This window comes from Panthera leo, chromosome A2 (assembly GCF_018350215.1).
Source record: "Panthera leo isolate Ple1 chromosome A2, P.leo_Ple1_pat1.1, whole genome shotgun sequence".
NCBI classification, from domain to species: domain Eukaryota; kingdom Metazoa; phylum Chordata; class Mammalia; order Carnivora; family Felidae; genus Panthera; species Panthera leo.
In genome coordinates this window covers 118,996,777-119,019,856 of record NC_056680.1, presented here as the reverse complement: position 1 = coordinate 119,019,856, position 23,080 = coordinate 118,996,777, and the positions used below count along the sequence as shown (strand labels likewise).

General features: G+C 44.3%; 1 protein-coding gene across 13 annotated transcripts in view; it reads right to left on the bottom strand.

The window, feature by feature from the left end:
* Window positions 1–23,080, bottom strand: part of CREB5 (cAMP responsive element binding protein 5) — a 482,366-nt gene that overhangs the window by 219,075 nt on the left and 240,211 nt on the right. For all 13 annotated transcript variants that reach the window (XM_042920979.1, XM_042920962.1, XM_042920972.1 and 10 more), the window contains one exon: window positions 22,466–22,638. In XM_042920979.1, the coding sequence (XP_042776913.1) occupies window positions 22,466–22,638 (173 nt within the window). The remainder of the gene's footprint in view (window positions 1–22,465; window positions 22,639–23,080) is intronic.

Genomic DNA, 23,080 nt, shown 5'->3' with positions numbered 1-23,080 from the left:
GATCCTAACTGCTCCAACTCTAGTTTCAGAACCAGCGCTGCCCAACCCACCCCACCCCACCCTCCAACCCATTTGTGACCATCTGAACTTGAACTCAACTCAGTGGAAATCGCGGCACACTCTCTCAGGGCTTCTTTATTTGCTAACCTCACTAGTACCTGGCACACAACAGAGCACACAGTTCTCATGCACAAAGTGCTGGGAAATTGCTAATAAGGTATTAGTGACCTAAAAGAGTTGTCACTTTTCTCCCTCCCCTACACCCCACAACCAATTATGCCTACTATCTGCCCTCAATAGAAAGAGGGCTTTAGGCTCAGGTTGTCCCTCTTTGGGTCCCTTTTGATGGTACTTTGTGGCCAGTCTTCCTTGGACGCTGCCACCTTCTGGAATAGCTTCCACAGCCTCTAACTTTTCCCCTTATCGTTGCTGAAGGCAAGTGGAAGCAAGAAGTAACTCATTTAGTTCCTTGGGAGAGCAGACTTCCCCCATAAAGATGACTAAGAAATAATCACATGACCTAAGCAAATCTACAAATGTTTTCTGAGTATTACAAGCAGGGTACCATACGAGCCACCGTGAAAGGTGAGGCTTGGGAGGGAAGGAGAGAGAAAAATCAATCGAACATGTGGCTGATCTAAGATGGAAGGCAATGGAGAAGAGAAGCCAAGAAGTCTCCTGAGTTTTAGGCCTGGCCGTTTGAAGGGATGGTATTACACTTGAACAAAAGAGAAACCACCTTGTGACTTCAAGCCTCAAAGGAAACCCTGGGAACCATGTGATGGAAACACGATGTCCTTTGGTCATTCCTCTTCCCTGACTAAGGCATGACTCTGGGGACACAGGACAGAGACAGTGTGAGGAAAATCCAATGGTTATCCTGTCTGAGGTAAAAGTAGACATCTCAGTTGAGGTTAAACAGTGCTCATTTCCACTAAAACAGTGGGGGGAAAAATACATGGTTCAGTATTTCCTCAAAAGTTCACTGATCACACAAAAGATTGGCTTTGGCCACCTGAAAAATGTTAAAGTCTTTCTAAATTAACTATGCAAGCATGTACACTTACCTCTAACCACTCACGGCGCTGGTGTTTGGATGGCAATAATGATAATAGTTAATGCCATTGAGTCTATACTATGTGCCAGATAATTTTCACCCATTATCTTACTGAATCATCACAACCTTAAGTGACAATATCATCCCCATTTTAAGAGATGAGAGAAGAGAGGCACTGAGTGATATAACTTGCCCAGGCTCAATGTGACTTGAGTTTGAATTTAGGTCCTATGATGTCAAAACTCGTGTCCCTCACCACCACATATACTTCCTCTCCTATTGGTGCAGCAACAGGGGACTTAAGACAAAGGAGGTGAACATAGAGACGGTAGAAGGAGCTGACGCAGTCTGTTTGCAAAGTGAGGCCTTTAACATGCAAGCCTCACACCCTGCCTTGCTCTCATGGCTCCTTCCTAACTAGAACAAATATGGTAAGGTAGAGGAAAAAGGTGAGGTGAATACGCATCACCTAAATGTGCTAACTTCAGATATCACACGATATTTTCCATTTTGATGATTAGCTATTGATAATGAGAAAAGCCAGGAAGGAAAGTGACATCCTACATTAAAAGTGGCCATAAACATACCTGGGATTTATACATTTACTCTTTGTCAACGTCAACAACAAAAAAGAGCCATAAACTTATCGTGAGCCTTTTAGTGATACCGATGCTGAAGGGGTTAGGGGCGAGGTTACGGGTGTCTTACCATTTACTTTGAAATACATCAAAAGGTAAGATGGATCGATGTATGAATGCAGGGACAGATAAATGTATAAATATATGAAAAAGCACATATAGTTAGGTGGAATAGTAGAATCTAGGAGGCAAACACTTCTTTAAGCTTCTTATATTTGAAAATTTTCATGATAGAACGTCAGGGGGCCAGCTGACCGTTGAGTGAGGCTCACATTTCTGGGCTGCTGGTTTCCTGGCACCACACTTGAGTTTCAGAAGCTGGGCAGGCTGGTAAGAAGACAGAAACTACATCCTTGGTAAGAAAGCCAGCAGGGGCCAATAATTATATGTCCCTTCCGGGAAAAAGAGAGGCTTGGAGAACAACTCCTTGACTACTTCTAGCCCGGATCCCCAATCTCGAGAAAGACTGTCATGCCAAGAGGGAACAAATACGTAATGGAGGCAAAGAGTGGCCCAGGCAGACCTGGAAATGGGGGTGGGAGCTGTAAGCGGTCTTTTTTGGTTCTGCAACCTAGACTTGGAAGGTTTGTAGATCCTCAGGAAAAAAAAAAAACAAAAAAACAAAAAAAACAGGCCCTTAGTCAGTGTTTTCCCAATGAAAAACTGACTGAATGAATGATAAATATTTTGTTGAATGGTCGCAAAGAAGATACAAACACTTATGCACCTCCTTATCTCTCTTTTGATCTCCCACTCCTTAAACGTAGGGACTCTGCATATACACGATGCCTCTTTTCAACTCTTCTATATCCATATGTATAAATGCACTTTTAAGCGTAGAGTCCTCCGTATTGTGTAAAGTGCTGGGTGTTGGAGGAGATATAGGAATGAATACACCACCATTTTTGTTTTGAGGACTTAAAGCCTAGAGAAGCAGATGAACACCGAGTAGGTAGAATACCAGGTCGGAAAGAGTGAGTGCCATGAACAAGAGACCTCACATAGTTTTGCTAAGGTCTGACTTTTACAATACGAGTCCTGCATACTATATTCAAGCCATCAGAAAACACTACTGCTATCTACAGGAAATGGCCCCATCCTAGAGAAGGTGTGATCCAGGACATCAGAGGCCAAAACTCGAACTCTGAGCTGTAAATCAGAGCCATCTGGAGAGCCTAAGGTGGTTTCTCTATTTTGATCAGAAGTGTGGTATTTTCCTTTTGTGTCAAGAATTTGAGATTTCACAGAGGGGTCAGGAGGCCTCCCCTAAATAGCCCTGGAGTTCTGATCTGCATTGAAGGGGCCTTGTAGCATCCTTGGGTGCACTAACTAACATAACCAGACACGTGTTGGTAAAACCAGGTGACGGGGAAACTGGTTGGGGAGCTGGATGGGGAAAAGACTAACTCAGTGCCTGTGAAGAAATTTTAGGAATTGAAAAGGAGGTAATGTTTTCCACCACAGGGTATCCAGTTGGAGACTGGTCTGAGCTGGCTCTTGTTTTATAACCTCTCGACACATGTGTGTAGTCAAGGCTGAATTTAAAACCTATACCGTGAACCTTCGGAAAATAAACCACATTAAACAAGCACAAATTGAAAATATTACACAAGAGATTTCACAGGAAATTGGTCCAAATTTAGCCTCGCTCTTTATGTATTTAAGCCTCTTATTCGTCACTTAGAACTTTATATCGGGATTTTAATATGAGTCTGCCCTCCCCTCCCACCCCCCCATCCACCTCCACAATGGCCTGCTTAGTTTTACAAAACTGATTTTTTTTTTAACTCCCAAAGAATCCTGCTACCATTGGCCTGCTCTTTCAGTGCTCATTAACACGTGGCCCAAAATGCTACACTGATGACACACACACTACCAACGGTCAAGTGAGGCTGAACATATACCTAAAAAACCCACTACAGGACCAAGGCAAGCTTTATTTCTCCCTTCCTAGTTTGTGACTCGTGCAAGAAGCACTCTGTGCCGACAGATTCAGACACTGACTTTCTTTAAAAAAAGGCAGCAAACGGGGCACCTGGGTGGCTCAGTTGGTTAAGCGTCCGACTTCGGTTCAGGTCACGATCTCACAGTCCATGAGTTCGAGCCCGGCATCGGGCTCTGTGCTGACAGCTCAGAGCCTGGAGCCTGCTTCGGATTCTGTGTCTGTCTCTCTCTCTGCCCCTCCCCTGCTCATGCTCTCTCTCTGTCTCAAAAATAAATAAAAACATTAAAAAAAAAAAGATGGCAGCAATCATGACAAATGTCATCAGCGGCAAACCACCCCGTTGTCTTTCAGTCTCGTCAAGCATTCTCTCGTGCTGCTTTCCTTTCTCCCAAACGTTTTCTTATTTTTAAATTTGTTGTATTTTCCGCAAGGTGCCTCAAATGACTTTTTTGGGCGGGGTGGGGGGGTGGATAAAGCCAAATGTAGATAAATAACTGAGTTTCCAGAGCCCTATGAATTTAACGATCCTCCTTTTCCAATGACGTTTGAGGTGATCTTATGTCCTCAAGGCTGGTCACATGGCAAGAGGCTCACTGCCGGAAGCAATGGCTGGACCACTCTGTCCACTTCAGGTCTGGTCTTATACCATCGGGAATGCCCTGTGGGGTGCTTCTGCCAGGCACTCTAGATGGAAGCCCTTCTGCACCAGGCGGTTGCCAGGTGGGAAAAGCAATGCCAAACCAGAAGGCAGTTTTGTGGGATGGACAAGCGTGCCCTGAGGCCACGCTGGGGTGTCCCATTCTTTCCCACTTGCTGCTCCCAGCCAGAACGTGACTATGACTGGAGCTGGCTTACAAGCCACTTTTTCGAAGCCTTCCAAAATTAAAACTTATTTCGTAATTAGACTGCATTTTTTTTTTTTTTTTTTTTTTTTAGTCATCTCAAATCTGAGATCCATGATGGCTCCAACTTCTCTTTATCATCCCAAAGGAAAACACTTGCCTGGGGAACAGGATTTGATTATCCTGACTGTGTTTCTTCACCCTTGTCATTCTCTACTTCTTAGCAAACTGATGAAGCTACGAAAGGATAGAATAAGCCATGGGAAGGGTTCAGCATAAGATCTCAGCCTGGGAGAAGCGGGGCCCTGTCAGAGGGCTAGCAGGGATGATTAGCCTGATGCTTTTACTGGGCTGAACTGCAAGAAGCTTCTTTGTGGCTATTATTATTTTATGAAAATTGTAAGAGCATCCTGGATCCCTCCCAGAGTCCTGAGCTGCTCTGGGGAACAATGCGTCCTCCTCTTCTCTGCCTGCCACACAGCCACCATGCTCACCTGTGGGGTTTTCATCAGGACTCGGAGAGAAACATGTGCTTGGAAAACACCCAGCCGGAGTTCTGACCAATAAGGATGAAGACCACAAAAGAGCGTGAGTTTCGGGAGGTGTCACTTCACATCAGTTCAGTGGTTGGGCCAGGGGAATGGCTTCGGTTTTCTGGTTTATTAAAAACACTGAAGAAATCAAGGTGTCATTGTGATTTGATGAGACCATTAGGAAAAGGAAAACCCTGAATCACTCTGGATCCAAAAGCACCAAGTTCCTAAGAGGTGAGAATTTGAACAAAAAGCTACTAAGGGCTGGGGGGTGGGGGGTGGTCGGGGGGGGGTGGGGGGGCAGGAAGTATCTATTATACTGAGGGGTAAACAGACTTCCCTGATAGAAAATATGGAAGTTTCCAACATTCAAAGTGTTAGTCTGGTCCCACTCTTACAGGTGTCGGCAGCCTGCAGACCCCTCCTCAATGGCAGCTTCACAAAGGTATATGTCTACTTGCCTTGAACACCCTCCCACTTGGACTCTTGCTCTGGGTGGTCATCTCATACCCCTTCATCATCCAACACAATTCTGGTGGTGAGCTTTATTGGATTTCTCGGAGCATTAGGTTTCTTGGAGCATATAAACTCCAGGATTTTTCCTTTAAATCACCCAGAGCCAGAGAAGGAGTCAGAAGGATGCTTCAAAAAGAATTAAGAAAAGCTAACAGATCAAAAGACCAGTGCTGCCACATAAGCTACTTCCTTTTTCAAAAACATGTATCAGGAGAACAGCAGCTCAAACCCTGATCAGTCATGAAAATGAGCACCAGCCTGCAGGCTGGGGCGGGGGGGCGGGGGGGCTGAAAGGAATCAGGCACCCCCTAAAGGAAATCTCTTGGTGATTAAGCTCAGTGTCTGAAGATACACACACTCACACGCATGCACACGCATGCACACACGCGCACACACACACACACACACACACAAAACCCATCACCCTGGGCAGTCCTTCCTCAGACCAGTTGCTGGTACCTTTGCTCTCAATGTTCAGAGAATGTCCTCGGCTGCTAAAAAACTTCTAGCAGGCTGAGTCTAAAAGCCCCCAGACCCATGTGCAATGCTGATCTTCCATTCACTGCAGATTATGGGGTAGACAGGCTTAATCAACAAAAAGTGCATCCTTCAGAATCCAGCAAATACCACTGAGCAGAGTAAGCATGGTGAAAGGAAAATCCCACTCTCCCCCGTACACCTCAAAGTGGATTTCTATGGCAGTTGTAGGTTTGCAGCCCAGGTAAAATGCATCTTTGATAACATTTTTCATCAGCAGATATCAACGGTGGCTCTGTTTGATCTAGAGTTTGATCTTCATTCTCTGTCCGTACGAATGGAGAGTTGGAGGTATCCCACCGAACGGGTCCCAACTCCAAGATACCAGTTCTCCAGAGTAGTTTCGTTTTTATTCTCAGTTAGCATTTTTTCTCTTAATGTTTTTATCGGCACATCTGGTCCAGCTGAATGAAAGAATCGAGTGACAGACTTTTTTTTTTTTTTTTTTTTTAACCACAATTCTGTTGGCAAGGCAAACAGGTCCATAATTACATGAAGACATGTGTATCAGTTTCCTAGGGCTGTTGTCGCAAATTACCACAAACCGGGTGATTTTAAAACAACAGAAATTCATTCCCTCAGAGTTCTGGAGGTTAAAAGTCTGAAACTGAGGTGTCAGCAGGGTTGGTACCTTCTGGAGACTCTGAGGGAGAATGTGTTCCATGGCGCCCCTACCTGTTGCTGGCAAACCTTGTCTTTCCCTGGTTTGCCAATGCATCATCACTCCAATCTCTGCCTCGGTTGTCGCAGGACCTTCTCCCTGCGTCTTCACGTGACCTTCTCCTAAGGACACCAGTCATGGGGTTTAGGGCCTACTCTAATTCAGTGCGACCTCCTCTTAACTTGATTCTATCTGCAAAGATCCTGTTTCCATATAAGGTCACATTCAGAGGTACGGGGGTTAAGACTTCAACACATCTTTTGGGGGACACAATTTGACTTGCAACAACACACATATGGTAGTCAAAGGTAGAAATAACGGAGTCGTGCCTCTGAGACAGGACCTGCTGAGCCTGTGAAGGGGGAGGAAGTCAGGGACTGTCCTACTAGGGATGCCAAGAGGCTGAGTTCAGGTTGGACTGCAGGAAAGGTGAGGTTGTGAAGAGACAAAAAAAAAAAACAATAGTGAAATCCCATGGGATGCCTGGGTGGCTCAGTCAGTCAATCGTCCGGCTTTAGCTCAGGTCATGATCTCACGGTTCATGGGATCGAGCCCTGCCTCATGCTCTGTGCTGGCAGTGTGGAGCCTGCTTTGGATCCTCTGCCTCCCTCTCTCTCTGCCTGTCTCTCGCTCTCAAAATACATAAATAACATTTTTTTTTCCAAAATGATAGTGAAATCCTAGAGAGCCCAACCGCAATGGTGAAAGACAGTCTGCAGATGGAAGGTGGCAGGTGAGGCCCAGGCGTCTGGGGCCCTCAGTCCACAAACACGGCCTCTTTGGGTGGCCGGGGTCTCAGTGCCGCAGATCTTGTGATCCCAAGTGTTCATGTATCTCGCCAAAACAGTGAGTTGAAACAGCACAACTTCCTTTCTTGTTGCTCTACCTTTTCCTGAGAGATTAAAATGTACAAATTCCCACGAAGTCTTTATGTTTTCCGTTTAACCAGTTTCTTCCTTCCCAACCAGCTGCTAAAAGTTCTTTCATGTTTTCCTTTTCCCCATCACTTTGGAAACCACAGCTTGTTTCCCCGATCCCATGTACTTTCCACAATGGTGATGGCATCACTACTTCTCCAGGAAACCGGTCTTCATCATGGTGCCTATATAAGCATGCCCCCAAATTCACTTTTTCTCTCGTGGTACCTAGAGAGAAAAGACTCTCCTCATTCGGTAGTTTTCAAACCTTTTTCTCTCTGTAGAAGCCTTTATTCAAAGAAATGATTAGGTAGAAACTCAACTGGGTGAAAAAATGTGGAGCTTCTCTGGGCAAAGGGGTACCTGGGAGATGGGGTGCCTGTCCACCTGGCCAATCTCCACCTCCATAATCTTTGGCAGCCCCCAAGCAGGCTCTATAGAGCCCAGTTTAGTGGATTCTGGCTGCCTACGTTCTAACGATTCATCTTTGTGACAAGCACGTAGACATCACATTATAATGTACTGGGGTCTATCTGGTCATCTTTCATAGTAGGCAGTCAGGTTTTTTAAAGGAAAAATCTGTGTGCAGTTTAACTGTTACCCTGGTGTCGTCATATGCCAGACTGTGACATCACCGCTTCTCCCTTGGTGTCTGCCATCTAATGTGGCTGTAGTTTCTGACAGGGCATAGTTCTATTTGGAAGCTCCCCCAAAACTCACCACACAACCCATTCCAGAACAATTACCAAAACTTGCAAGCTCTTTTCATTGCTTGACTGTAGAAAAGAAACTAAAATTAAGTCAGTTAATGGAGAGACAGAGCTCAACAGAAGAAACACCAGGCACATCACTATAAAAACCAGTATCACGAGACTTTGAAGAACTCCCAGCCTTCCAGAGAAATCCATCACTAAAACACGAGGGATCAAATGCTTTCTATAGAAACACCCTTAAAAGAAGCACTTCCTATGGTAAGACTTGGTACAACAGGATCTTTGAATGAGAATGTAACAATGGGACTTCTATTAAGGACTGATAGAAACAATACACTGCACACAGCTTTGTAAAGACGTAGTTCCTTGTGACGGTTACCACTGAAAAGGAACAAATTAGGGTTCCATCTTTATTAAACTCCATGCTGATGCAGGCCATTTCCCTGGCCTTTCCCTCCCCTAAATCCCTAAAACAAATCACAGATGAAAAGACAGCGATTCTATACCTGCAAGCAACCTTAGCTGAAGACAAGCTTTACTACCACAGGGAAAGCGCTAGATTTCTTTTCCTTTAAAGTACCATTTTGCCATCTTTTATAAAAACCCAGACAGGAATGCTCCTTTGGAATATTTTCCCTCTAAACAGTTTTCCTACATATAATGTCCAGGATCACAAATCCCTGGAAATCACTACAGTGAAACTTTCACTCGCTTCTTATTCACACCAGCGGCGTTCACCCAAGGAACCCATTTAATGACGTATAGTAATAGAAGAAGTCACTATTCAGTGGGTGGCGGGTGGGGGGTGGGGAGCAGTTCCCGTCACTCACCCCACTGGAGCACAACGTCTGGGAGAAGGTGTGTACACAGTTGCTTCCATTCCTGACCTGCTAAGGGGGGTGTCTCCCACCACAGACATGGTGTCTCCCCCACGCCTAGCGAGGTCCCCCTAGTCTTCCCTGACACTGTCTAGCAATCTTGGTTGGCTTTGGGACGGAGGACAGACTGGGTATCTATAGACGCAAAGCTGACATTCACTCAGTTGTGTGGGCTCTGATGTGTCAAATGGAAGCTGTTGGGGATTTTCTTCTTCTTCTGATTCAGCAGTTTTTAGGAGGCTCTTGAGGGGTCTGATTCAGCAGCTTTGGCTACAAACACCCACGGTGAGAGGAAGAGGTTAAGGGGAAGAAGGGATAGACACCCCACACTTGAGGGCGTGTGCTGTTCCCTTTAAGTGCCCGCAGGCCTATGACTGGTACAGACATTGGCAAGAAGCCAGGAACGTCTTATGGGAAAAATAACGTCTGGAAGAACATCTTGTCGTGCTCTTCTTACTTTCATGACTTGGTGAGCCTTTTGCCAGGCACAGATTCTGTTGGGAGCAATCCACTCGTTGAAAATACCTGGCCCCACTCTACCTGAGATCCCTAAGGAAGGTGTGTGGGCTGCCCATGGCACAGGTATTTCAGGATGAGAAGCGAAGGAAACAATACAGAATCTGGAATCTGGAGAGTTTCCAGGAGTGAAAACAAATCAGGAAAAAAAAAAAAAAAAACAACCAAAGTCAAGGTTGTAAATATTCTGCCTCCTAAGTAAGCATGCTGCTTTTCCGTTGGGTGTTCCTCCTGTCCTTGTACGTTTTCCTCTCATACCATTTCAAACCCAGCCTCTAACTGAAGACTCAACTTATTATTTATTTTTCTATTTTTAATTCAAGGAACACAGCTTCATGAGGAGAACTCTCATCTCCAGACTTGAGAAACATCAGGAATTCAGCATTTAATAAAGAAGAAGAAGAAGAAGAAGAAGAAGAAGAAGAAGAAGAAGAAGAAGAAGAAGAAGAGAAAAGAAAAGAAAAGAAAAGAAAAGAAAAGAAAAGAAAAGAAAAGAAAAGAAAAGAAAAGAAAAAGCTTTCTGAGTGTGGGCACTCATTCATGCTGGTTTTGTATCTGATGAACTTTTCATTCAATTTGAAGCTCAATGTGTACGAAACCCAATGAAGTGAACCAAGAGAAGGACGTCGTCCAAACATGTTGAAGCACTTGTGGGTGATTGCTCGGTTCTTTGTGCTCTACAGCTCCTGTGAAAAGCCTCTGTCTCAGGCAGGCTCCAAACTGCCAACTCAATGAAGCAAATAATAATTATTCCTAATGGCAATAATAATTATGGAACGCGGTGGACCCAATATAACGTTGGTTGTATGTGGCTTCGGTGGGGCAGCCAAAGTTTCACACACTCTTTTTATAAAAATCTCTCTGTCCCTCTGTCTCTGTCGCTCTCTCTCTCTCTCTCCTCTCTCTCTCTCTCTCTTTCTCTCTTTCCATCTCTCTCTCTCTCCCTGTCTCCCTCTCCCTTCCACCCTCCCTCCCTCTCTCTGTCTTTTTCTTTCCCACACACAAACACAGACACACACACATTTGCCAAAAGAGATCTGGACAAACTCACTCCTCTAGTTTCCTGCAAAGTGCTTGACTACGGAGTTAAATTAAATAAATAGCAGCTATCCACACAATGAGGGTGGATTGGAACATGTCTAGTAATTGACACTGCACACAGACGTGCGTGCGCGCACACACACACACACACACACACACACACACAACCTCATTTTCTTTTTAGTTAAAAGTTTTAAACTCTCTCCAAATCCAGACTTTTAGCCAGAGCCATGGCCAAATGACAGACATAAATAATTTGATGTATTCCTCCTTTCTTTCCAGGGGAAATGGGAAGAAAGGAGGGAGGAAGCGAGGGACAGAGAAACGCGAGAGAGTCAGGATTCCAGATGAGTGCCCTCCCACCCCCACTCTACTGTGTATTATAAATTAGAATCTCCGGGTAAATCAAAGCCTTCTTTGGTGAAGCCCCAAGCCCATGATTAGCATCACCGCCAATTTTCTCTGAAATATTTGCCCTCCTCCTCACAGGAAGGGAATCACCACCTGAGCTGAGTCTCCCTCCCCTGCTCTAAGATTTGGCTGTCACCACCCTCCAGGGATGTTAGCATTAGCACCTAAGTATATCATCCCACATGCCAATGATGTCAAGGTGTCAGAGAAATAAAAAGTGGCTTCTCCTGAAAACATAATCCATCAACCAAATGGTCATTTTCTAGATAATGAGGAAATTGTTTCAATTTTCTGAAAATTAGGTAAAGGGGCTCATGTGAATCTACGTGAGTTTTTTCTTGTTTAATCTTATTATGCTTGTCAGTCACTGTGGCTATTCTTCAACTTAAACTTTGTTTTAAGTTTTATTTATCTAAGTAACCTCTATACCCAACGTGGAGCTCGAACTCATGGCCCGAGATCAAATGTTGCATGCATTACCAACTGAGCCAGCCAGGCGCCCCTGTGGCTATTCTTTAAAAGTGGTTCCAAGGTGCTGGTATAGTTTATTGTCATGTAAGAGGGAGAGTATAAGGGATATTCAGGGCATCATGAATAACCATGCTATTTAGAATATACAGAATATATCAAGAATTCTTCAAGGGCTTTGAATAAGGTAACACATATGTCAAATGGCCTAAACTATTTTCCAGTAGAGCAAAATATTATGAAATGTATACACACACACACACACACACACACACACACACACACACACACAATTTCCATTTGGATCTAACTGGCTTTAAAATTCCCTGGTCTCCTATAACAGTGTACACAGTTTACTTGGGATTATTTTTTAAGACTTTATTTTTAAGGGGTGCCTGGGTGGCTCAGCCGGTTAAGCATCTGACTTCAGCTCAGGTCATGATCTTGCGGTTTGTGAGTTCGAGCCCATGTCAGGCTCTCTGCTGACAGCTCAGAGCCTAGACCCTGCTTCAAATTCTGTCTCCCTCTCTCTCTCTGCCCCTCTCCCTCTCCCTCTCTCTTTCTCAAAAATAAATAAACATTTTAAAAAAGATTTTATTTTAAGTAATCTCTACACCCCACATGGGACACAAACTCACAACTCTGAGATCAAGAGTCACATGCCCCACCGACTGAGCCAGCCAGGTGCCCCTATTTTCAAATTCCTTCTCCCAATGTTTTAGAGAGGCTATCGTTTGGAATATGCATCTATAAAGTTGCATTTTTGCTTAGTTTTGTCATTAAAAATATACTCTGACTCAGCATAGGATTATGGAAAGAGGTGAAAATAATAGATTAGAGGTCAGCTGTGAAGTGCTGTGCATTTGGTTTGTGAATTACCATATCTGAACCAATATACGATGGGCCTGTGGTTATTGGGGAAGTCATTTCTGGCATTTCAAAGATGTTTGGGGCCATCTGTTCTCTGCAAAGTTCTGCAATCCTGCAAAAGCAACCCAAGCACATGCCGACATGTCTCTACCCCACACTCACAAGGGTCCTATCATTTTACAGACTCTACCAGACTATTCACCAGCCAAAATGCACTTTGCCAAAGGGGGTGAAACTATAAAACTCCAAATTCTTTTAAACATGTCTGGTACCATTAAGAATGTTTATTACTCTACAGGAATTTTACGTTGATATTTACCAAAAGCACAGCATACAAGGCAAATAGATGACTAGATTGCCTACTAAATTTGAACGTATTGATTTTATGGAATTTCTTCTTCCACGATCCATATCAGCCAAGCAGTGTTGCAGTAGAGTGTTAGTTGTGGTAAAGAAACAAACTTGTTCCTAAGAGCTACAAGAGGGCACTTATTAGGTAAGCTAGTTTCATTATTTCTTTTCATAAAATGGAAAAACAGAGCCCAGCAAGATCAAGGGGGTCTGTGTAAAGAACTTGGGAGTAGTACAGTCAAAACCACCAGCGATGGCTTTCAGTCCCCAACAATGGGTTTACGTTGTGCTTCATTGAAACTGAATTCCATCTGGATGTAACTGAAACTTAATATCAAGGATCCCCTTTATATCCAAGATCCAAGACCAAACTAGATGTTTATTAAAATGCGTAATTCTCATCCCACCAAAAGTAAATGCCCATACAATTTGTATAATCTTTGACCAAATCCTCATCAGAAAAGTTATAAAAAGTGATGGTACAGAAAATCCATATGATCTAATAAGGATTGAAATAGTATTATTGAAAAACACATATGAGAGAACCTATTGAATCATTTATCTTTTGAATCCCAAGATGTCCAATTACATACATACACGATATATGCAATGGGTACCATGAACTATCTGCAAATTCCTAGAACAGCCGTCTCTTAACTCAGAAAATACCTGTCAATCAGTTCAGATGGCGGAGTTATTCACACTTTATGAGACATACAGTACTTAAGAATATGAAAGCTACAAATGACCAGAAATGCCCACTGAGGCACTGCCATGTTATTTGCTCAGTCTTCAAAAGAGCAAAGTGCCCTCCCAGTTACAAAGGACCAGATCTGCTTTATCAGGTTCATTTCTCCTAAGATGCTTGCCTTGCAGAGCACTGCACACACTGATCACTTCCCCGTGTTAATACCCCTTTTGGCGTTCACCAAGGAATGATTACACTTAGTCCTGGGACTCTCTTTAAACCACACATCAGGAGCTGCCATGAGGCAGCTAGGCATCCATGTTTCCGGTCCTGAAAACAGGAAATACTGAGCCAATCCCCATGTAGAAACTATGACAAGTACAGAAAGGTAGTTCATTATTGCATTTTGTATTATGGGAAACATATATCCTAACCCCCAATGTCTAGTTACTTGGCACCTTATCCAAGGTCTACTTTTCTAGGAAGACACTCAATATTGATGTAAACTAAAGCCCTATGTTTCAAATCTTCCACGAAGTAAACCCCAAAATGACAATAATGCCAGAAAAGAAGACAGTGGACAGCATTTTCCAAAAGAGCTGCTTCTGGCAAGATCATTGTCCAGGTTTCTTGCATCGGACTTGCTTTATATCTTTCACTAGTATGCTGTTGCTTTTATGTTTTTCTTGTGAGATCTCCAACAATGAGATACTTTTAGCAAAGTGACAATAAAAGAACAATTTATTGATAAGATTAGTGCAAAGGAGGAAACTACACATAGCCATGCATGTAGTACTGTGCCTTCAAAGAACATACAATGTCAGGTTGTTTTCAAAATTAAACTTGTTATGAAAATCACTACATTTTTTTTTTAGTGAATAGGACTTTGAGGATTTTCTTTTTTTTAACTATTTTATTTATTTATTTATTTATTTGGGACAGAGAGAGACAGAGCATGAACGGGGGAGGGGCAGAGAGAGAGGGAGACACAGAATCGGAAACAGGCTCCAGGCTCCGAGCCATCAGCCCAGAGCCTGACGCGGGGCTCGAACTCACAGACCGCGAGATCGTGACCTGGCTGAAGTCGGACGCTTAACCGACTGCGCCACCCAGGCGCCCCTAGGACTTTGAGGATTTTCTAGTGATACCTCCCTGTTTTACAGGCAATGAAACCAAAACTTGGGGGAGTCAAGTTCATTCAGACCCACAGAACAGTGCAGTGTAGGTGGCCTTGCTTCCGGTTCTGGCTCTTGCCAGTATTAGTATGACTTGGGGCAAGTCACATGTAAATGGGTATGCTCATTTACATGTAAATGTAAAATGGGTATGCTCATTACCACGGAACAGACTTAGAAATTTGTAGTTATTCACCTAGGAGTTGACTCTGGAAATCAGATCTCTCTGGCTTCATATGTTGGGACCCCTCTGTTTGACAGCACCAGCCTCCTCTTTCCAAGCACTCCCAAGCCCTAATCTGTTCTTGTCCACTGTAGTACCTGAACACATCCGTAAACACATCATTTAGAGCTCTCACCAAATTCAACTCTCAGAAGAAAACAAGCCAAGAGGGAAAATAAATTTGAGACAGAAAAAGCACCGTCTGAGAATTCTGATACTAGGACTGACTTGAAATCAGTTGGTTAACCTTTTCATATAGAGATGAAGGAACTGAGGCCCAGGGAAGTTGAGCACTTGGCCAGAGTTGAAAACCTTTTAAATGGCAGAGCTCGGACTATCCTAAACCTATCACCTCTGAACTCATGGCCAATACTTTTACAAGGCTCTCCTCTGACCCAACATAGTTTAGCTCTGAGCAAACTCTGGTTCTCCAGGCATATCTCTTCAATATGTTGCAGAAAAGAGCAATTGTCTAGATTTACGACGGACACGGAGTGAATGATTCTGGGCTATTTGCTCTAGAAGCAGACCCTCATCTGCGCCTATCTGTTTCTAAAAATGGGGTCGGGGGCAGATTCACACAGAGTAACCTATATGGAAGCTACTGAAACTTTGTGAGCAGGGCTTCTGTTCATAAGGTCCAGAAATGAAATCCTCCTCGGAGAGGAGGTCACAGGCAAATTCACTTATCCACAGCAGAGATCAGAGTAAATCTGGAAGTACACAGTTCATCTGGGCAAAGGCTGGGGGGTCTTCCTTGAGACCAAGAAGCCCAGGGCAGAGCAACCAAATGGCTGAAGAAAGAGCAGTCACTCTCTGCAGTGACTTTGGTTTTCTTACAAAAGGGGAAATTTGGCCAGAGCTCCCAGGTACAGACCAACTCTGCTTCCCCATGTGCAAAACAGTCTCCGATCTCCTATATATTTCCCCTGCAGAACTGGAGCGGCTGCTAGCCACTCAATGTGTCTACCTCTGCCCTTGACCATCCTGCACAGCACAGAGGCTCTTCACACTGGATTCTCCCAAACGGCCAGACAAGCTCATGTGTCTTCCACAGCACTGGGATTGCTATGCATCGGAGTATAGGGAAAGCATGTGCTTTGGAGTCCAACAGACCTCCATTCAAACTCTGCTCATCTCACTGGCTGGACGATGTTGGAAAAGTTACTTCTCTTCTTTGAGCAATGAAACTGGAGTAAATAATGCCTGCCTCCCTGGGCTCTTGGACAATTATAGGAAACAACACGCAATGCTAGATCAGGGCCTGACATATAGATGTTGGATAAATGTCAACTTCCTTCTTTGTCTTCATTACCAATGGAGGGCTTGTCTAACAAAAAGCTTGAGCCATTGTGGGGTGACCTCCAAGTTTCTCTCCCAACTAGCTGTTTATGGACTAAATGTTTGTGTACTCCCCACATTCATATGTTGAATCCCTCACTCCCCATGGGATAGTATTAGGAGGTAGGGACTTGGGAAACAATCGTGTTTAGATGAGGTCATAAGGGTGGGATGGGATTAGCGTCCTCCTAAGAAGAAGAAATACCAGCATTTACCGACGTTCCCGACCCTTACCCCACCAAGCACAAAGAAGAGGCCAGGTGAGCGCACAACAAAATGGCAGTTGTCTCTAAGACAGGAAAAGGGTCGTCACCGAGAACCAAATCTTCTGACCAAGGTCCTTGACCTTGTACTTTCAAGTCTCCAGAACTGTGAGAAATGAAGTTCTGCTATTTAAGCCACTGGGTCTGGGGTATTTTCTTATATCACTGTAAAGGGATGAAGATACCAGCCTTGCTGTGTTCCAGGTGAGGAGCTGGCGGAGCAAGGCACACAAAGCTCGCCTGAGGAATCCAAGGCAAGAGCCGGATTCAGAGACAAGAGTAGGGTTATTTTTCCGCCTCTTGGAATATGCAGCCATGTGCTCTGGTGTTCTGGCTCTGCCCCCTTCATCTGGCCACAATACCATGTGGTATTACAACTTCTGAATGTTAAGAAACCTTATATTTCCTCAAGTATCAGTACTTAATTTTTCGTTCCACACATAAAACTCTGTGAGTGGAAAGGCTGCTGGCCCCCTTGTCAGAGGTAATTTCTCAAGGCTCTGCATGGGATTTAACGGGAGCCATATGGTTAAGTCCGTCAACCCTCCCAGAAAGCATCCCCCTGAAGGGCCCTCGTAAATGTTCTCAGGGCTGTGAAAGATCCAGCAACTTTCTAACAATAAAGCAATGTTCACAGCCACGATACTCAGCAAAACACAAAGCAGGAAGTAAAGGCTTCTATTCTGAATTACTCAAAGGGGTCTTCAAGCTGTCCTGGCAAAGGGCCGTGGGCCAGTGACACCCTGGGACCTGCTGGTCTGCTGCCTCCAGCAGGAAGAAGGCTGGCCTGGATGTCACTAGCATCAGCCTGGGGTGGGCAGTGACGGTCTTACTCATGTTCAGTTTGGCTTGTGAAGTTAAAGAAAACTCTGGATAGTGGTTTTACACACCTATGCATTTACAGAGCAAGCACACTCCCAAATTGTCAGCTGCTTTATTTATCTTAAGTCCTCTTGAAATGTTGCTTTTCTGTGGCAGCGCCATTAGCCGACCTCTCTCCCTCAATTTCTGAGCAACAGTGACACAAAAATCCTCAAATCAATTACCATTCCCATCTCAATGAACACCTCAAACAGCAACACCAACTTATACAACGGAGCCGCATGACTCTGGTAGAAAAGGTAGCATGCTTTTAACACCAACACACTCTGAGGCAGAACAAGCTTTATTACTATGACTACCGGTCACGTCAAGGACCAAGTATTAGCCACACCTAATACTCTGTATAATACACAGTGTCAGAGATCGCAAACAGAAAAGAAGTGCAGAAAGGGCAAAAGGAGGTACAATTTATGGCGCGTACTGGCTTCTCTTTATTTTTACATAAAACAAGGTTTGCTTCTACGGCATCTTATATCAATTTCTGGCTAAGTACCAGGCCTATACTGTCCAACCACAACCCCATGCAAATAGGGTTTAGGACCAAATTGCTAACATAGTTACACATCACATGGACATTGATGTGCCAGGATTCAAAGTAGTACAAAACGAAGGAGGAATATCATACACTAATGGCTTCAAATATGCATGCGGTTGACCATATTTTCACGGTTCCTGACATCTTAACCAGAATGTTCCCCAACGAGCCAGATATCTTTTGTTCAAGATACGAGCTTTCGTAGGAACATTTGTGTATCTTGACGTTAGGCACAGAACACTTCTATGTCGTAAACTATGACCATCAAGTACTTTTCACCGATCGTCTGACAAGCTCACGTGTTTGCCCGAATCCCTACAGAGGATTCAATTTGTAGAACATTTTGAATGAAAACGGAATACAGGAAGAAAACGGGTGGAGTAGAGTGGCAGTGTCTCTCACGACCTATCAGAATCCTGTACCAAGGTCCATTGGTGGAGAATGCCACATTCCATTCCATCTTTACTACTCTCCTGAAGAATCACCGGGCATGAATTCCCTGCTCATGCTTACACCATAAAGAGAACTAGACTCCTTCAGGAAACCTGGGATCTATTAAGATTATAGCCACCTCCTCAACTGCTTACCGGCTCCTACAAAAGTATCTCATACAAAGAGAGACAGAGAGAGACAAAGACAGAGTAAGAGACAGAGAAAGGGAATTTACATGACCACTACATGCTCATCTACCATTTTTCCCAGGTTCTGCTGACTTAATCCTGAATTAATGAGCCTGTTACATGATATCTAATAAAAATGACTGCAGCAGAGATACTGCTTGGAATCTGCCACATATTTGCTCCAAGGCTGAATCGATTTCATCTATATTTAACACATGCTTGTTTTCTGTCTCACTTGTCTCCCCCACAGCCCATGGCTCAACTCTTTTTTTTTTTTTTCCCCATCTGGAAAACTTATCTCCTAAAATGCTACCATCAATCAGCCAAAGACACTCTTCCTGAGAGAGCGTCTGCCAGTCTGACTAAGCACAAGTAGTCACTAGTTTGGGGATGCCTCCCACACTCTCTAGCACCGTGTGTTTTTCTAGCTTGCCTAACCGCACGAGTACAATTTGGGATATTTATACTTACCTCCAGTTTCTACTGGGATAACAGCGTTACTTTGACAGAACTGGGCATAGGGCATGGTGGGGGGGGTGATATGGGATGGCACAGAAGTTGCCTGTGTTGCTTATCCACCTACTTATAAATTTATTTCTTTGGATTTTTGCATTTCCACCCACTTTGGTCTAGATTGGCTCATTGCCTGCTCAAAAAGTATGAAAATCCGATGGTTACAAAGATGCATACACCTTTGCCCCTCAAAATCTTCCCTGGACTACCGTGCTGTTCCCATTTCCAACTCCTTCATTGTCAATATCACTCCTAATATATTCGAGCCTTTATGCTTAAATACAGCATGAAAGAAGGTGCAGAAAAGAAAGCAAAAGTAAGGTTGGCAGCAGAAGCCAAGCACCGGGAGAAGGGAAGGAAAAAGAGGGGGCAGGAGACAGGCGGCCCCCTCCCTCTCCCACAAAGTTCCAGTCGTGAACACACCCACTGGCCGCAGCAAAAAAGCACTGTGCGTGGGCACAGGTTGGTCCCAGCCTCCCTGCCTGGATGCAGCTTAGGCGCTGAGCCTGAATGAAGACTTTCATTGCTGTTTGCTGTTTTTGTTGGCCAGTAGCCATGGCAAACATTTGCAGGTGGCTTGGCCAGATTTTGACACTTAAATATTTGAGGTTGTGATAAAAATCAGAATATTACTACAATATGGTTCTGTGCAGTCTCAAGAAAAAAAAAAAAACTATCTGCAATTTCAAATGCTCATTTAAAGACACAGTCTCCAGAGGGAACTCATGTTTTAAAATAAGTACTCATTTCCTCTTTGCTGCGAGAAATAAAAGAGTCAACCATCCCCAAATGTTACCACCTAGAGTTTCATTCTGAATCCACTGGTGAGATGGGTTGGGTTGTTCCTTGCTGAGCCCCCATGGCCATCCGGGCAAGGTTTTAGATGGGTCACATGGAGAAAATGGAAATGACAGGATGTGTGGGTTGGAATCAACATGGTAAGCACGACAGGGAAGGATCTGAAGAAAAGGAACAGCCTCCCTCAAGCCTGGCAATGAGACAGAGTCCTAAAAGTGACAATTATCTCCTAGAACGCACCAGGAGAGACATGCAGGAGTAAATGAGAAGACGGAGTGGGCTGGGAGGTCGCATGTACCAGAGAAACACTCCCACCCACCCAGGCACAGTGACACAGCCTAGAAATGTCACCCAACTGTACAGCCCTGGGCCAGCCGGGTAAATTATTGACAGAGTCAACACGCATCTTAGAATTTAGTGCTAACCCTTAAAAGATTGTTTCACAAAAACCAGCATTGTACTAACAATGGCCGAACGCTAAGGGCCTCCAAGAGGGTAGCTGGGGTGGGGGCGAGGGGGGAGGCAGAACTCCAGGGGGGAAGGAATGTTATAAAACTGCTAGTAAACTCCAACACATTTTATGTTTTTTCCCCTTGAAAGAAAAATAAAATAATTATGATTAGCTGGCCTAACTGTGAATTGTCTGCCCAAAGCCAAACCACTAGAGTGAAGGAGTGCCTTGAGATTTAGCTGCTGTCTTTAAAGAACCCACTCCACCCTCGTAGTATATTATAGGTTCTTGCTTTAGATGGTGGCAATATTTGCTCCCACGGTCATTTGAAAAGAAAAGAAATATTTAACAGGGCTACTAGCTAATTTAGCATTGGCTTCTTCCAGCAAAGTCAAGCATTCAAATGGCCAGATTAATATTCTTTTTTTAAATGGGAGACCAAAGGTACCCATGGCAAGCTCACGAAACCATCACTGCCCACAGCTCTCATTTGTTAAGATGGGTCTTCACAAATCACAACCCATCTGATAGGTTGAGAAATGTGGGAGACAAGGCACCCCTTCTAAAGCATTCTAAGGAGGAATAAGCTGATGTTGTTCCCCATGCTCACTCTTGATCTGAAATTCCTACAAACATGAAAAACAAAGGGAAAAGCGCCTGGCTGGCTCAGTCCGTGGAGCATGTGACTCTGGATCTGGGGGTTTTAAGTTGGAGCCCACATTGGGTGTAGAGACTACTTAAAAATAAAGTCTTTGAGAGACTGGTAAAAACTGAGAATAAACTAAGGGTTGATGGGGGGTTGGGAGGGAGGGGAAAGTGGGTGATGGGCACTGAGGAGGGCACCTGTCGGGATGAGCACTGGGTGTTGTATGGAAACCAACTTGACAATAAATTTCATATTAAAAAAACAATTTAAAAAATAAAATCTTTTAAAAAACAAAGGGGGCAAGACACATTGGCACATTGCAGGTCTGCTTTGGGTTGTTGTTGTTGTTGTTGTTGTTGTTTTAAATCACCATATCCAATATTCAGCTGAATATTCACACTGAATTCTGATGCACATACCAAATACAGCAAGCTCCCTATCCTATTTTAAACAGAGGATTGTGGGAACATACAGCAAGCAGTTCTCAGCTTTCAACAATATAAATTTATCAGAGCTCTTTGGCTTAAGTTACTACTTTTTCTTCCTAGGAACTTGACTACTCTTAAATTTTCTATTTCCTCTTCACTCTACTCCTGCGAGGGTGGAAAGAAGACACATAACCATCATCCTGAAGATAAGGAAGCAGGCCAGAGATTCTGTTATTTCTGAGAAGCTCGCGAGTACTGCCCAGGCTGCTGGTCCTCAGACCACACTCCAAGTAGGCAGGGGATAGCACTGTCATATGAAACTCAGAAGTGAAAACTTTTTCCAACCCATAAACAGAGTGTCTGGGATTCTGACGAAACCGACCTTTCTACCAATTTTTCTCAATACCGCAGTACTGTCTTTTTTACATAAGCCAGGGGGAAAGGGCTTGCTGTTTTTGCTTTTTCTACTCCAGGAACGAGCCTGGGCCAACACAGAGGAAGGGGAGAACTAATAAAGAGGTATTAACAAGGAAAAGAAGCAAAGAAGAATAATCAGAGGGAAGCAAGACTGGAAATACATGGAAGACACAGGGGCTGGGCTCAGCAGATCCTAGGAAAAAAGGGACACACTCTGTGGGAGAGGAAGGTGGGCTGGTGAAACCTCCCTCTACCTTCCTCAAGCATTTGTCCTAAAAATATGCTCTGCTCTCCGTCACACCCAAGGGGTTTTCTCCCGTCATCTTGAAGTTCACAGCTCTTGTCTGAAGAAACGATGCCACCGAATGCCTTGCTTTGCCCCGCAAAGTCCAGGATCAAAAGTTTCCACCAAATGGGGACTCCCCACCCTTTTCCCATTAAAAGCATCACTCTAAGGGCCAGGTGGTACCACACCAGCCAGGAACACCAACTTCTGTCTCACCCAATCTGAGCACCAGAAACAAGGAGAAAGTCCAGAACATTCTCTGAGCTCCAGCCAGGACCCAGAGACAACTGAGGAAGTCTCCTTACCCGATCTGGCGGTTGGTGGAAGGTGCCTGTGTGATGACAGAGCTGGACTGGGGCGACGGCATGGCTTGCTGAATCACAACGCTGGTGTCATGGTTGGGCATCCGGGTGCTGCCAAGCTGGTGAGCTCCGGGCCCCGCCATGGCCCCACCAACTGTGTTATGCATCGAGATATTCTGCCCAGAGAAGACAGAGGGGAAGGTCAGAAGAAGTCAATGTTTTATGCTACTCTCAAGCTCTCAGAGGACAAAATTGGGAATCTGGTCATGTCAACTAACTAAAGAGTTATGGCTTCTGGCAAGCCATGGGTCCATCCATCTTGTTATAACTTACAGCTATGAGCAGATGAGAAACAACTATTTACCCTAAGAGTAACACACATAAGAAAACACCCTGAAATTTACTAATCACTCTGCCGCCTTCCTGATGTAAGGTGTCTATCAGGGACATTTGATGCATATCTTCTCTGACTTGGTGTGATATATACCGTGTTTGAAAATAATTTCCATGGTGAGTGCACGATACTATGATTTAGTGAAGAGCTGTTCAGCATCCTGCTTCGAATGACATGCACACTAGGTTATTGTTTCTTTTTCAGTCGCATGAGAGTGGCCAACC